At 40.4% G+C, this 16,284-nt stretch overlaps 1 protein-coding gene across 1 annotated transcript in view; it reads left to right on the top strand.

Annotated features, from left to right (window-relative positions):
• MYO3B (myosin IIIB) overlaps nt 1-16,284 on the top strand; it is a 406,696-nt gene that overhangs the window by 27,448 nt on the left and 362,964 nt on the right. The window contains exons 4-6 of the mRNA XM_047084875.1: nt 2,966-3,070; nt 3,315-3,414; nt 6,650-6,726. Coding sequence (XP_046940831.1) covers nt 2,966-3,070; nt 3,315-3,414; nt 6,650-6,726 — 282 coding nt within the window. The remainder of the gene's footprint in view (nt 1-2,965; nt 3,071-3,314; nt 3,415-6,649; nt 6,727-16,284) is intronic.

Raw genomic sequence — 16,284 nt, 5'->3', positions numbered from 1 at the left:
AGGGAATGATACACACATAAAATAAAAACATCTACTCACCCTTTATTAAAACATTGCAGATATTCATAATTAGAGTAAAATAGATCCTCACGTATTATTATCTTGATAAAGAGTTGTCTTCTTTTTTCTTTTTTAATATATGAAATTTATTGTCAAATTGGTTTCCATACAACACCCAGTGCTCATCCCAAAAGATGCCCTCTTCAATACCCATCACCTGCCCCCCTCTCCCTCCCACCCCCCATCAACCCTCAGCTTGCTCTCAGTTTTTAAGAGTCTCTTATGCTTTGGCTCTCGCCCACTCTAACCTCTTTTTTTTTTTTCCCCCTTCCCCTCCCCCATGGGTTTCTGTTAAGTTTCTCAGGATCCACATAAGAGTGAAAACATACGGTATCTGTCTTTCTCTGTATGGCTTATTTCACTTAGCATCACACTCTCCAGTTCCATCCACGTTGCTACAAAGGGCCATATTTCATTCTTTCTCATTGCCACATAGTACTCCATTGTGTACATAAACCACAATTTCTTTATCCATTCATCAGTTGATGGACATTTAGGCTCTTTCCACAATTTGGCTATTGTTGAGAGTGCTGCTATAAACATTGGGGTACAAGTGCCCCTATGCATCAGTACTCCTGTATCCCTTGGGTAAATTCCTAGCAGTGCTACTGCTGGTTCATAGGGTAGGTCTAGTTTTAATTTTTTGAGGAACCTCCACACTGTTTTCCAGAGTGGCTGCACCAGTTTGCATTCCCACCCACAGTGCAAGAGGGTTCCCATTTCTCCACATCCTCTCCAGTATCTATAGTCTCCTGATTTGTTCATTTTGGCCATTCTGACTGGCGTGAGGTGATACCTGAGTGTGGTTTTGATTTGTATTTCCCTGATGAGGAGCGACGTTGAGCATCTTTTCATGTGACTGTTGGCCATCTGATGTCTTCTTTAGAGAAGTGTCTATTCATGTTTTCTGCCCATTTCTTCACTGGATTCTTTGTTTTTCGGGTGTGGAGTTTGGTGAGCTCTTTATAGATTTTGGATACTAGCCCTTTGATATGTCATTTGAAAATACCTTTTCCCATTCTGTTGGTTGCCTTTTAGTTTTGTTGATTGTTTCCTTTGCTGTGCAGAAGCTTTTTATCTTCATGAGGTCCCAATAGTTCATTTTTGCTTTTAATTCCCTTGCCTTTGGGGATGTGTCAAGTAAGAAATTGCTACGGCTGAGGTCAGAGAGGTCTTTTCCTGCCTTCTCCTCTAGGGTTTTGATGGTTTCCCGTCTCACATTCAGGTCCTTTATCCATTTTGAGTTTATTTTTGTGAATGGTGTGAGACAGTGGTCTAGTTTCAATCTTCTGCATGTTGCTGTCCAGTTCTCCCAGCATCATTTGTTAAAGAGACTGTCTTTTTTCCATTGGATATTCTTTCCTGCTTTGTCAAATATTAGTTGGCCATACTTTTGTGGGTCTAGTTCTGGGGTTTCTATTCTATTCCATTGGTCTGGGTGTCTGTTTTTGTGCCAATACCATGCTGTCTTGATGACAGCTTTGTAGTAGAGGCTCAAGTCTGGGATTGTGATGCCTCCTGCTTTGGTCTTCTTCAAAATTACTTTGGCTATTCAGGGCCTTTTGTGGTTCCATATGAATTTTAGGATTGCTTGTTCTAGCTTCGTGAAGAATGCTGGTGCAATTTTGATTGGGATTGCATTGAATGTGTAGATAGCTTTGGGTAGTATTGACATTTTGACAATATTTATTCTTCCAATGCATGAGCATGGAATGTTTTTCCATTTCTTTATATCTTCTTCAATTTCCTTCGTAAGCTTTCTATAGTTTTCAGCATACAGATCTTTTACATCTTTGGTTAGATTAAGAGTTGTCTTCTTTTAGGAGAGGTGCTAATCTGTGCCCATTTATTTCCTTGTTTACCAAAAGCCATTTGACTCAAGCAGCCACAACCCAGGGGACCCCTGTTCCCCCCCAATGTTCACTAGTTAAACCTTTCCCAAAATTTAGACAAAGTGCCCAGAGGAAACTTAGGTCTAAAGTGGGGTCTTAACCTTTATAAGAGAAAGGATTGCTCTGAGAATCTGAAGAAAGCTCTGAATTTTCTCAGAGAAAAAATGCAAGATGCATATACAACATGCATACCTACAATTTCAAGGTATTTCCATGTCCTGCTCACACCAATTAAGAACCTTTGATTTAAGACGGCACGTAGCAAGCCCAAACCTGCATATTGACCTCTACAGTTAGTAAAAATTATCCTTGAAAACCCTTACATTTCCATGAAAGTATAGTATGCCTGGTTCATGTGCTCTCGAACAAATCTCAGTAATATATAATACATAACAAAGAGCAAATATGCAAGATTTACTTTTATAGTATTTTTAATTACAGAAAAAAAAAAAGAAAGGCATAAAGTTGCTGAACACCCAGGGTTGAATACGAGAAGGTTAAATGCACATATGCGGCAACTCCATTCCATAAATTTGACATGCAATGGCAACTCTGGAAAGAGCTGCTTGGTTGGGCTTCTGATGCCTGCAGTGCTAGCCCTGGAGACAGGAAGGTTTGAATTGAGATTTATTTCCTCCCAGTAGCAACGGCATCCATCTTTACCTCTTCCCATCTTTTCTTATCTTTAAAATGCATGTGTTTTTATGTTTTTTTAAATCGGCAATATTCATGTAAAATTAAAAGTATCCAATAAGTCACCATGATTACTCATATGCCTTCTCTTTCAAATGTCTAAGTAACTTGTGCTTTTATATTTCACTTGACAATCAACTTTTTAGACATGTACTTTGTATAATCTAAATCTGAAGTTTAATTATTCTGACCTGGAGTTTTGTGATCTGTAAATTTACTACATCAGGTCAATAATTAGTGAGCTTTTCTTCTTAACGTCTTTTTCTTTTTCTTTTGTATGTGCTCTGCTGTCTCTCTCTCCTCGGCACTCCCTCTTGCAGTTGTGTAATGGGGGCTCAGTCACCGAGCTTGTCAAAGGTCTACTCAGGTGCGGCCAGCGGTTGGATGAAGCAATGATCTCATACATCTTATATGGGGCCCTCTTGGTAAGAATGTCCATCAAGCTGGGGATGACGTCAGAGGGGGCAATTTGTAATCTATCGGGATCACCATTGCATATTAACAAGTGGAAATGGCCCTATAATATACAAGGTGCATAACAGCAAGGAGGTGTAGCCAAATGTGGACTTTGATTGGATTTTTAATAGTAGGGTAAAAATTGTCTTAAATAACCATTCAAATTTACCCTTTCTCTTTCCTGTTGTTTGGTCGTGGTGGGATGCCATGCAGGGCCTTCAACATTTGCACAATAACCGAATCATCCACCGTGACGTCAAGGGGAATAACATTCTTCTGACAACAGAAGGAGGAGTTAAGCTCGTTGACTTTGGTAATGACTGCTTGTCGTTTGTTTTCTTGATGTGTGCAGTTTAGCCCAAGGCGACAATTTATTGGAATCTCAGAAGACTGGGGCCTCTCTGCTATCCCATAGGCTGAGGGACTTTTCCAGTCAAACACAGACTGGAGAGTGGGGGGGTTACCAGATGGATCACCCTAGGAGATGCTGTTTGTTAATCTATTTTCAGCTTTAGAAGCAGTTTTATTAAAGATAGAAAATAAAAGTGTTTTAAAAGAAGAATTTGATAGAAAAACTTTTTGGTTTTCTGGGAAGAATTTTGCATCTCAGGGCGATTGTCTATAATTTACATTTCGTCATTTCTTCTTTTGCATATGAAAAGAGAAAGCAGTTTGGTCTTTCAAATGACTTTTTCTAGCCTCAGGCACACTTATTCCCAGTGAGCAGAAGGTAAAATAGTCCTTTGGGTCTGGGAGCTAACATCCCTCTAAATTGTGATTATTGCTGCTACATGTGAGGCTGGTTGAACTGGAAACATTAAGAGGAAATGGAAATGTGAGAGGAAATGCAGAGCAATATCACCTAAGGCCAGAGACCTATTAAATATCTCCTTGCAACACTCATGTATTGATAGTCACAAACCATCAAACCATTTGGTTTTCCTTTTTAAGTTTATTGAATGGTTTAATCTTCTAAATGTGTTCAACAACAGTTAGTACTTCAGTATGATTATTACAAATAATGAGAAAACATTTACAGAAGCACTTTTTAAAATGTTCTTTATCCAAGTCAACAAAATAGGAGAAAAGATTGATGATTTTGAATATGCATTATATTTTTGTTAAGTAAGAATTCAGTGTTAAAATGTGAATGATTAGCTCAGAAGAAATTTCTCAAAAATAAATGGAGTTACTTTAGGTGTATTGATCTATTTACTAAAAGAACAACAAGCAAAGAGAAACAGCAAAGGGGCACTTTGTTCAAGTCTTATTCTCCTCTTTCTGAATAAGGAATGGTGTAACCTTATGAATGTGCTATGGATAACATCAGAGATGCATTTTACACATAATCCCAAGGGCAGTGAATGTATTGCGAGGGAAAGAGCCTAGAAGGATGAGGATGGGGATTAATGCTGATTTATCTGCTTACCAGTTTTGTGATTTGAAATGAGGCTCCTATCTTGCCAATAGAAGGTTCCTAAACTTCCAGTTGCTGGAAAAGGAATTTCTAGCAATTAAAAACAGGAAAGTTTAGTTTTTTCTTTAAGCAAAATCACAGTAGAGAACATGGCAAAATAACAAATTATCCATGGTCAATAGAGTTTAGAGAGTCCTCTTTTGATTTCTAATAAAGAGAATGCAAGCATCCAGTACAACCACCCACCCAGAGCAAGGCATGGGTCCTTGACAAATCTGTGCCTGATTCAGGTTTTTAAGTTCTCATCACCAACAAGCATTAATGACAATGTTTGTCATTATGTTAAGGGATGCATTAGATTTCTTTTGTTTTTTAATTAAAGATTTTTTTTATTTTTTATTTTTTTAAACTTATTTCTTTATTTTGAGAGAGAAAGAGAGGGAGCATGAGTCAGAGAGGGGCAGAGAGAGAGGCAGAGAGAGAGAATCCCAAGCAGACTCCATGCTGACAGGCTTGAACTCATGAACCATGAGATCATGACCTGAGCTGAAACCAAGAGTTGGATGCTTAACTAACTGAGCCACCCAGGCACCCCTACATTAGATTTCTGCTTGGTATAAAAGAATACCTTATATTTGTAAAATACTGTGCAATTTATAAAATATTTCACATTTATTTTCGTATTTGATCTTTAAGAAGAACCCTTATGGAAGCGCCTTGGTAACTCAGTTGGTTAAGCATCTGACTCTTGACTTCAGCTCAGGTCATTATCTCACGATTCATGAGTTTGAGCCCCACATTGGGCTCAGTACTGGCAGTGTGGAGCCTGCCGGGGATTCTGTCTCCTTGTCTCTGTCCCTCCCCTGCTTGCCCTCTGTCTTTCTCTCAAATAAAAACAAACTTTAAAAAATTTATTTAAAAAAGAAGAAGAAGAAGAAGAACCCTGGCATTAGGTGTGACAGGTATCATTATCTCCAGTTTGAGGATAAGAAAATTGAGGCTCAGAGTGAGGGAGTCTGTTTGAGGTCATACAATTAGGAAAAGGCATAATTGGGATGGAAAACAAGTCTTCTGACTACTAATCCAACACATCTGTGCTTCTACTTCACTCCCTTTTGTATAGAGAAGAGAGCTGTCTGAAGACTAAAATAGATAAAATACATTGGAATTACATTAAAATTCAGGTCCTCAGCACTGAGTCCTAGATAATAATATTATTAGTCAACTTTTTTTCCATTTGACATGGTTGTCTTGCCAGGTTTCCAGGCTTCTAGGTAAGATAAGGGACTAAAAAGTTTTTATGTCTACACTGATACTCTATTATAGATAATACATGCCAATTTTCTTCCTCTGTAAAAAGAAGCACCACTTTAAGAAAGAAATCACCTGGAATATTTTGGAAGTATAATAGGAAGATATTTTGGGTTTAGTTCTTGATATTTTCTTTTGATTCCAATTTTGCAGCACTATAGATAGGAACATTCATTAGGAAAACAAACTATTCTAGTGGTTTGGGTAGAGTGGTAAATGTTTCCATATAGTGGTTGGCAAAATACGGTGTCTCAGCTGAATCTGATCTGCCTCCTGTTGTATGACATGTGAGAGAAGAATGACTTCTACATTTTTAAATGAGGGAAAAAAATGAAAAGAATATTTTATGACTTTTTTTTTTAATTTTTTTTTTCAACGTTTATTTATTTTTGGGACAGAGAGAGACAGAGCATGAACGGGGGAGGGGCAGAGAGAGAGGGAGACACAGAATCGGAAACAGGCTCCAGGCTCTGAGCCATCAGCCCAGAGCCCGACGCGGGGCTCGAACTCACGGACCGCGAGATCGTGACCTGGCTGAAGTCGGACGCTTAGCCGACTGCGCCACCCAGGCGCCCCATGACTTTTGAAAATTATATGCATCCATAAATAAATTTTTATGGCAACACAGCTGTACTTACTTGTTTCTGTGTTGTCTGTGGCTGCTTTTTGCTCTCCACGGGCAGGGTTGAGTAGTTCTGATGGAGACCATGTGGCTTGCAAAACCTATCGACTCTCTGACCGTTGATGGAAAAAGTTTGCCAGCCTCTGGTCTAGCATCATCCTCTGCTCACTGATGAATTACGATACCCTTTTCCTATAGGTGTCTCAGCTCAGCTCACCAGTACACGTCTACGGAGAAACACATCTGTTGGCACCCCGTTCTGGATGGCCCCTGAGGTAATCAGAAGGCACTTATTTGTGTTTGTTGAGTACCTTGATACTGTGCCTTTTTATGGGAAAGTCATATACTTCACAAAATTTTCAGAACTGTAAGTTCTGCTTTGGTCAGTGATAATGATGACACATAATCTCAAAAATGGAGGATTTAGTCACAGCTAACCCATAGGGTACCTTCATGCAATTAGAAAAAGGTATTCCCCCCAGAAGATGCAGCTCTTTCCAAGGGTCATGGCTTGGCAAGTTTACCCAGCCTTTGTGTAAATTAGAAAAAGTTGCCTTCCCTGGATAGATGCAGCCCCACAAACACATGGCTTATTGATAAAGAGAAAGATTTCAGCTCCAAATGGATTACAGCACTATATACAGAAGAAGTCCTGGTTGTTTTTTGCTACCAGGTACATAGCAACTTCTCTTGTGTACTTATTTGGCTCTCTAGCAAAACCTGGGATTTGACCCTAATTTGGTTCTGGCATCATCACAGAACCCTCTGTGAGATGATGCATGTAGAAGTATGGGGAATTTTCCAACTAGATAAGGCATACCCTGAAATACTGATACAGCTTTGCTTGCCAGGTCAGCATTTAATTCCACCATACTGAGGCCTGTGCCCTGAGCCGGTCTCTGGGATTAAGCAAATGGGTGCTTTTAATAAGAGGACTCAGGCAGTCATCTTGTTAGAGGTCTTTCTATCTATTCTGTCCCCATGGCTGTCTTTCCTCTGTGTGACTGTACGGGAGGTCTCCTAACACAGTAATCAGTTCACATCAATATGCTCATAGTTTTTCAGTGGCTCACCATTGTCTATGGTCCTCTCTTTCATACTTGGGTAATGGACAGGCTCATTTTAGAGAAAAAGAAAACTCCTGCAGATTCCAGGGTTTACTTAAATCTTAAATGTTTCTTAAGTAGGATTTAAAAAACATGAAACTAGATATAAACTCCTTATTGCTTATATTTATAGAGCTATGTACCTAAAAGGAAAAAATGTGTTATAAAAAAACTACAAAGCCAGTATCATTCAAGTAAGTACCTTTAATTTAATGAGACAAATGACACTGTTTTGTGAAACTCAGTTGTCCTTTGCAGTGTAAGTATGTTTCAGAGTGTGACAGTATAAATTACTTTGAGTTATTTTGTCATACTTAGTACTGTACCATGTGGTGACCCACCACTTTACTCTATTTCAGCTAGGGTGATCTTTGTTCAAATAGCATCTCCTTTGGTCTCTAACTGGTACATGTCTCTTGGCTTATGCCAACTTAATAATAAATATAAATACAGGCACTGAAATTGTGAGGCAAATGGTCATCCATATTTGGAATATGTTTTTATCACTGTTCTCTGATTTTATTACTAATAAAGTCATCATTGCAGCAGAAACAAAAACATAAGAATTTTCATAGGGACCTTGTGAACCCTACTTTGAGTAACACTGCAGGAAAGAGTCAAAACTCCTTTGGATAGTAAACAAAGCCCTTCATATTCCAGCCCCTGTCTACCTGTCCAGTCTCATCTCAGGTTACTGTTCCCCAATTTACTTCTTCTTAAGCCTCAACAGTAGTGAACAGGTTCATCCCAAATCCATCTTGACCCTTCCACGCATTGCTGTATCTTCTGGAGTAGGCCTCAGACCCCTGAAACATTCCTTCTCAGTCTTCAAGTCTCAGCTCAAATGCATCTCTATCCCCTAAGAAACCTTCCCTAATGCATGGCTGACACTGAGGCTCCTATCCCTAAGTTTCCACTGCAACCTTTTAGTCTCCATTAGTATACCATGATCATCCCATTGTAATTGTTGGTAGGGTCTTAGGATGTCTAGCTCTCAGCATGGTGCTTGATACAGAGTAGGTGCTCATAAGCCTCTATTGGATGAATGAATCCATTGGTTAAAAAAAAGCCAAAGGAGAAGATGAAATTGGAGGGTAGTTTGAGGAGGCTTTACAACTAGTATTAAAAAATTTCTCTGTAGATTTTGATTGATCTGTTATTGAAGGAAAGCATAACTGAGGCCACTCAACTCACATTTAGGGTGGCATAACACAGAAGATGTTGTTCTTGTTCTAACAGCAAGCTGGTGTTCTTAGAATCACACAATGTAAATAAGAGAAGCCTGCCTTTGGCTTCGTACATTTCTCATGAGGTGTTTGTGGCTTCTCAGTTTTAGCCACGTTGAATAAAATATGTGGACTGTTTCTGTAAGGGGCAGTTTTGTGGTCTGTGGTGAGCTTCTGTTGCCCAGATTGTCTGGAGCTGGTTGTGTTATCAGCAGGGAAAAGCCAGTGTCCCATCTTACCTGCTGTAGTGTCAAGTTGAGGAGTACGCAGATTGCGGTGTGGAAACCTCAACAGTGCCTTTCAGGAGCAAGTGCCCAATTGCTCGTGCATGCCTCAAAAACTCTCTCAGGATGTGTGCTGGTGCCCAGTATGCTCTGAGTTCTAGGCTGCAGTTCTTGGGACTCAAGCCTGCACAATCCTCACATTTTTATTTTCTTATTTTTTTTAGAAGTATATTTATTTATTTTGATTGACAGAAAGAGTGAGCAGAGAAGGGCAGACAGAGAGGGAGAGAGAGAATCCTAAGCAGGCTCTGTACTGTCATTGTGGAGTGTGATGCGGAGCCTGGTCTCACGTGACATGGGGCTCAAACTCACAAATCGTCAGATCATGACCTGAGCCAAAACCAAGAGTCGGAGGCGTAACCAACTGAGCCCCTAGGCAACCCCTATCACATTTTTTTTTCTAAATGGAGAATTACTTTTTCCAACAAGGCTTCTTTTTGCTTCCTATTTCTCCCTAAATATGTCCACAGGAACAGTCTTCCATTAGTCAGTTCAATTCCACAAACGTGTGCTCTCCCTGGTGAGCAAGGCTTTGGGTCAAGAGCAGTCCTTGGAAGTATAATCAGTAGTGGTTGAAATGAACATTGTCTTCAAGTGATGGCCTGCATAGCATATTGATCTTAATATACATTTACTTCTCTAGTGTGAATAAGTGGTGTTTAGATTAAATATGGCAACAGTGTACGCAATGGCAATACCAGGGGAATGAAATCATTGCAGGTGACCAGTGCTTTTATTTTGAAAATGCAGCTGAAAGATCCTTGATCCTGTTTAATTCTGAGAAATGGAACTGAATTATTGTTTTCCCAATTTTGTTTCCATTTTTATTTCACCAGCTTGAGTAACTTAAATATTTAATTCAAATAGGCTGTACTACAAACCAGGTAGCTAATGGAATGTGACCATACCACAACCAAATGTTGATGAGCAGTCCAAACGCATAGTTCACTGGGACAGCTCAAAGTTGTAGTGTGAACTGACTCTTACGTTGTCAACACTCTCCACTTATTTCCTCTCACTGTCTCATTTGGATACTACTAAAGTTGAAAAATACTGGGTAAAAGCGGTATCAGCTCAGCCATATAGAATAAGAAAAATTCTAGGGAGTGCTCTTAGGATGATAGTACTTGGAAACAATGCTCCTGGGGAAATACTGCCTAGCATAGTAAAAGGGTTAATCTGAAAGTCAAGATCAAAAAAAGTAAATCAATAAAAGTCAAGATCAGTACAATTTTTTATAAACTGAGTATATCGGTAACGTGCTACGACCCAGGGAAGGCAAGAGGTAGGTGGTTGCAGAGTGTGTTGGTTCAGCAGCTCAGTAAAGCCATCAAAAATCCAGGCTGTGACTGCTGCAAGCTGCATGGCTTCACTGTTGGGGACTGTCTTGGGGGCAGTCGTGACAACATTGCCTGTGAGTATCTGAGGGACAGTAGTAGCTCCAGCATTCCAGTAGCCACCAGTGAAAGTACTCTTGGTACAAATAGACACCCCCCCTTTACTTCCATGAGGCTGATCGTGTGGTCAGCCAAGAAGTTAAAGAGGGTTCTTCTCCTGTCCTGGAGTCAAAGACTGTCCACTCCATACTAGTTTTCTAGGACTGCCATAACAAAGTAGTACCAACTTGGCTTAAAACAACAGAAAATTATTATCTCCTCGTTCTGGAGGCTAGAAGTCCAAAATCAGGGTGTCAGCAGGGCTGTGCTCCCTCTGAAGCCTCCAAGATCCTTTCTGGCTCCTTCTTAGCTTCTAGCAGTTTGCTGGCAATCTTTGATTTTCTTTGGCCTGTGGCTGCATAACTCTAATATCTGCCTTTGTAGTCACATGGCACTCTCTTTGTCTGTCTCTGCCTTAACGTGGCCATCTTCTTATAAGGTCGCCAGTCATATTGTATTAGGGGCTCACCCTACTCCAGTATGACCTCATCTTAACTAATTACACCTGTAGCAACTATTTTCAAGTAAGTTTTCATTCTGAGGTTCTGAGGGTTTTTGGAAACACAATTCAACCCATAACAGCCCTCCAAATACTTAGCACCCCTGCTTTGTAGTAAGTAATTCAAGTTTCCAAGGGTATCAGTCAGTCATTTGGAACCTACAGGTCAGGTTTGCATGTTACAGGTATTAGCTTAGAGAGTTCAGCTTTGACTGTCTACATATGCACGCATGAGTGTGCACACACATACATACTGTTCTCTCTCAGCCTCAGGTGTTTAAGGCAAACATCGTTCTTACTGGATGTACTAAGCATAACATATTGCCTTCCCACATGGGGGCTTAACACCTTCAGAATTTTGTTCTGTCCTACCTGATGTCTGGCCAAGAATTTTTTATTATCTCCTGAGATGTTTGGCTCTGGTGACCTCCCTCAACCCTCTGTATACATTGAGCCTCTGGTCTCCCTGACTCTTACTTTAGCCTGTATCTTAGACATGTATATTTTTTTAATGCAGTCTTCCCATTAGCTATGTTTATTGTCTCTTTTCTCCTCTACTGTCTCCTGACAGCCAATTTCTTATAATAAATAATATGCATAATAGTGTTGCACATTTGCATACAACTTTCACAGATATATTTTTTTTAAATGTTTATTTATTTTTGAGAGAGAGAGACAGAGTGTGAGTGGGGGAGGGCAGAGAGAGAGGGAGACACAGAATTCGAAGCAGGCTCCAGGCTCTGAGCTGTCAGCACAGAGCCTGATGCACAGCTCGAACTTGTGAACTTTGAGATCATGACCAGAGCTGAAGTCAGACGTCTAACTGACTGGGCCACCCAGGTGCCCCTACAAATATATTTTTTTAGTGCTCACACCTACCTATGAGGATGCCAGTTAGGCATGATTATATTGCCTTTATATGTAAGAATCCAAGCCTCTGCCAGGCTGTGTTCCCAGGGACACTGAGTAGGTAGGTGAGTAACAGTGACCAGAATCTATCTGTATGTTTGACTCACTGAACTGGAACCCATGCCCATTGTCAGGATTGGTATTGCTCAGCTAGTGTTTGCATCATATACTTGCCTGGTAATATCCTGGGCTATAGCAAAAAGGGACACAAGCCTACTTTATGTTTATTTATGATGATGGTGGAGGGGGGCAGTTGGGGGAACTGATCCTCCGTCTTCCTTTCCCACCATCACACATAGCAAAGAATTAAACTGAATGTTGTAAATGACTGAAACTAAACAAAAAGGACCAAAGTTGTCATTATTGTTTTTATGGGGGACATTTGTGGACTGTGTTAAAATTATGCCTTCTAGTAACTGGTATGCATAGGTGTGGCCGTGCTGATTAGGAAATTTTTGAAAGACTTCCATTCTGGATGGTAAGTGGTTGGCATCCAGGGCCCCTTGAGTGCTCCTCGGCCACCAGAGGTGCCTGTCTCTTTCCCTGGGAGCCCAGATCTCCTAATGGTCTAACACCTGCAGGTAATGTCTGGCAAGCAGGGACCTCAAGGAAGAGTTCCAGCTGAATGTCAGACAGTTTAAATATTGTACCTGCTAAACATGCGTATGGTGGGAAGGAAACTTGCACTTGCTGAGGACCCATCAATGTATCAGGAACTAGGATAGGGATATTTAACACATTATTTTATTTGATTCTATATTAGACATTATTTTCTCCATTTTACCACTGAGGAAAGTGAGGCTCAAAGAAGTGTATAAGAGATGTCAGGCCCGAATTCACATACCTCGTAAGTAGAGGAATGGTTTGGCTTTTCCGAGAGCATGGGCATGCAAGTCCCATTTGACAGATGAGGAAACTAAGGCAGGGAGAGGCTATTCTCTGTGATAGTTCAGATAGTTCAGTCTTGGTTCTAGAATTCAGGTTTCCTAGCCCACCAGCCTTGTACCCTTTCACTTTAATGTATTCACAGAGTGTTCAGTGTGGAAAATGTGTGCTGAGACAGCTCAAACAACAAAGACCTGCAGAGATATAGCGAAAGAATACTCTGAAACTGGAGTGTGAGACACATCATTTTAAAAGACATACGTGAAGGACCTATCACCTGTAATTTGTAGTTGACTACACTTTGTAGTCCTACCAGTGAGAGAAGCAACCCATATATTAAGGATTCAGTTTACTTGGCATCTTACTAAAACCGCTAAAGGTCTGTTTCTGTATCAGAAAGCAGACTTGTGGATAAAGTAAACGTTTGCTTCTTTTTTAGAAAAAAAAATTTTTTTTTGTTTTTTTGTTTTTACTTCCATCTGCTCATTGTTGCAAACAAGAGCTAATCAGCTGAGCAGAGAAACAGATGTGCTGTGACGGCTCCAAAACTGGGTCTTTTTCTCTGCTTGGAAAAGGGTCGTTGGCAGGGGACAGTTGCCATAACAACAAGCTTACACCAATGCAGAAATATCACAGGCTTTTTGCAACCACTCTTGCCTTCATTAATTATGCCTTTCCTAGCTAAATGATACGATAATGCTATTTCCTTTGGCATGCCAAGACGAGAGATGACAAATGAGATATTTTGTGTCGAAGGGCTCAGAAAGCCATAAAACACTATAGAACTAAAATGTTATTATTGTCGTTATTATCATTTTTTTGTTCCCTAAGCTCTAGCTAATGGGTTTGGTCCCCAGGTAAGTGTTAGCATTTACTGAGTGCTTACTAGTCACCACGTACTAAGTGCATTATTTTTTATTTTTTTAAGGAAATTATTTATTTTTTTATTGACATATAGTTGACACACAATGTTATATTAATGTTAGGAGTACAATATAGTGATTCAACAACTCTATATGTTATGCTATGCTCACCACAGTCACTATGCTACCATCTGTCACCATACAATGCTATTAAAATACCATTGACTATATTCTCTATGCTATACCTTTCATTCCAATGACTTATTCATTCTATAGCTGGAACCTGTACCTCCCATTCCCCTTCACCCATTTTGCTCATTGCCCTACCCCTCTCCTCTCTGGCAACCACCAGTTTGTTGTTTGTATTTATGGCTTTGTGTATGCTTTGTTCTTTTGTATTTTTTTTAAGTTTATTTATTTTGAGAGAGAATAGGTGAAGGGCAGAGAGAGGGAGGGAGAGAATCCCAAGCAGTCTCTGTGCTGTGCTAAACCAACTGAGCCCTTGTTCTTTTGTATTTTAGATTCCACCTGTAAGTGAAATCATATGGTATTTGTCTTTATTTGTCTGACTTATTTCATTTAGCATAATACCCTCTGGGTCCGTTCGTGTTGTCACAAATGGCAAGAGCTCATTCTTTTTTATTGCCTTGTAATACTCCATTGTCTGTAAATACCACATCTTCTTTATCCATTCATCTATAGATAGACTTTTGGGTTGCTTCATATCTTGGCTGTTGTAAATAATGCTGCAATAAACATAAGAGTGTAGATATCTTTTGTTACTAAGTGCTTTATATGAATTAGTTCATTTATAATCCTCACAACAACTCCGTAAAGTACGTGCTATTACCATGCAATGTTTTAGATGAAGTAAATGAGTTACAGAAAGTACTATTCTTGTTCTTGAGCAGGGTATTATGTGATGCCACCAGGATCTGAACCCAGCTATTTAGCTCCAGAATTCTTCCTCTTAACCACTATACTAGAGCAAACTGTTTAATTGTGACCACCAGCATACCAGATAAGATATAAATCTTTTCAATTTTAAATTATTTATATAAGAATTATCCTTTCTAATATGTTGAGAAAAATGTAATATTTCAACATGACACTAGAAGCCAGTATGCTTAATGCCCTAGGGAAGGATCTGGGGAAAAAAATGACAAAGTTCTTCAGAACAGAATTTAGGATATTTGGATTTTAGGTTTATGTCTGCCACTCATTTTAAAAAACTGTGGTTCCGTTATTTTAATATGGCTTCAGTTTGGGTAAAAAAGTTAAGAGAACAAATTTTGGAGTCACATAGACCTGGGAGCAAATGATAGATACCTACTTACCTCCAGCAAGTTACTATTTATGATTAGTAAGATGGGAAGTTAAAAAAGGTAAAATGAGAAAGGGAAAAGAAAACAGTTTCAAAGGACAAAATTAAATGATATACTGAACATGTTTTGTGCAGTTCCCGGCATGTTAAGTGCTTTAAAAAATGATGGCACATACTGCCTGAACACCACTCCTCCCTAAACTTGATCTCATCTGTAAGAAGAAAGGATTGTCTTGGGTAGTTGCTGCTTCCAGGTCTCTTCTGTTTTTCAGAGAACATTTACATTTTACAGAGGGAAAGGTGTCTTCTAGCTCACATGTTCCATGGCTCTGGTGTTCCTCTGATAAGATATGGTCTCTCTCAGTAAGGGTGAAGTGATGAAAAAAGGCCATTTTTACTGGACTCGGTTTTAAATGGCTGGGGATTATTGGGATCCCATGTGCCAGTCACATCACTGTAAGAAATGCAGGCCTTGGTTGGTCAGGAGTTTCAACTGAGGTGTTTAGAACCCAGATCACTGACTGGTAGACCTGTGTGTCTTCCCCCAAAACATTCATTCCAGAGATTCTGTAGCCTTGTCTTCCCTGATTCCCTTCAGACTCCCATGTCAGCTTCTAAGAAACAGAGGGATTCCCTTCCTTCTTGTTCTGGGCTGACCCTGCCTGTATTCCCACAGTGGTTCTGCCTTGAAGAACCCTGAAGCACAGCCTAGATACTTGGGGCTCTGGGGGGGTGAAGGGCCCAGGGCAAGGGTGAAATGACTGAGTGCGGCCCTAGCCTTAAACCTCAGTTCCACCAATAGATACCCTCTCAGCTGGAGCTCTGTGGGGAAGTTGAGTCATGTGTCATATGTCAGTGCAGAGGTGGGGGGCTGGTCCTGGAGGTGGTGGTGACATATCATCTCCTTCCTCCTGGAGGGTCTAAATATAGGACTCCTTCTGAGAGCTTCAGCTTCCAGACGTGCAGAAGCATGTGAGGCCCAGAGCAGAGGCCTCATATCCCCTCCACCCCACCTTCCCCTGCTCAGTACTGAGCAAGAAACATCAAAATATTTGCCTCTGTGAACATTTGGAGCTCTGCAGGCTGTCCTCCTACCCCTTTCTGGAGAGGTGAGAAGGCTCAAACTATTCTCATATGGGGCAGAAGTGTTTGCTGAAGGAATGTCACAGCCAGCCTCAGCTCTTCCTGAGCTCCGAGTCCCAAATTACCTGGTGGCTACCCTCCTATCAATGCCTCCACTGCCCTGCCCAGGGCCCAGGGGCTCAGCCCCATGAAGGGGAATTCATGCCTAGGCCAAACTC

Source organism: Lynx rufus, unplaced genomic scaffold (genome assembly GCF_022079265.1).
Source record: "Lynx rufus isolate CCGP_SWC_20201006 ecotype Redwood Valley unplaced genomic scaffold, mLynRuf1.p SCAF_2, whole genome shotgun sequence".
Lineage (NCBI taxonomy): Eukaryota > Metazoa > Chordata > Mammalia > Carnivora > Felidae > Lynx > Lynx rufus.
Note: the sequence above shows the minus strand (reverse complement) of the source record. Positions and strands in the feature narration are given on the sequence as shown.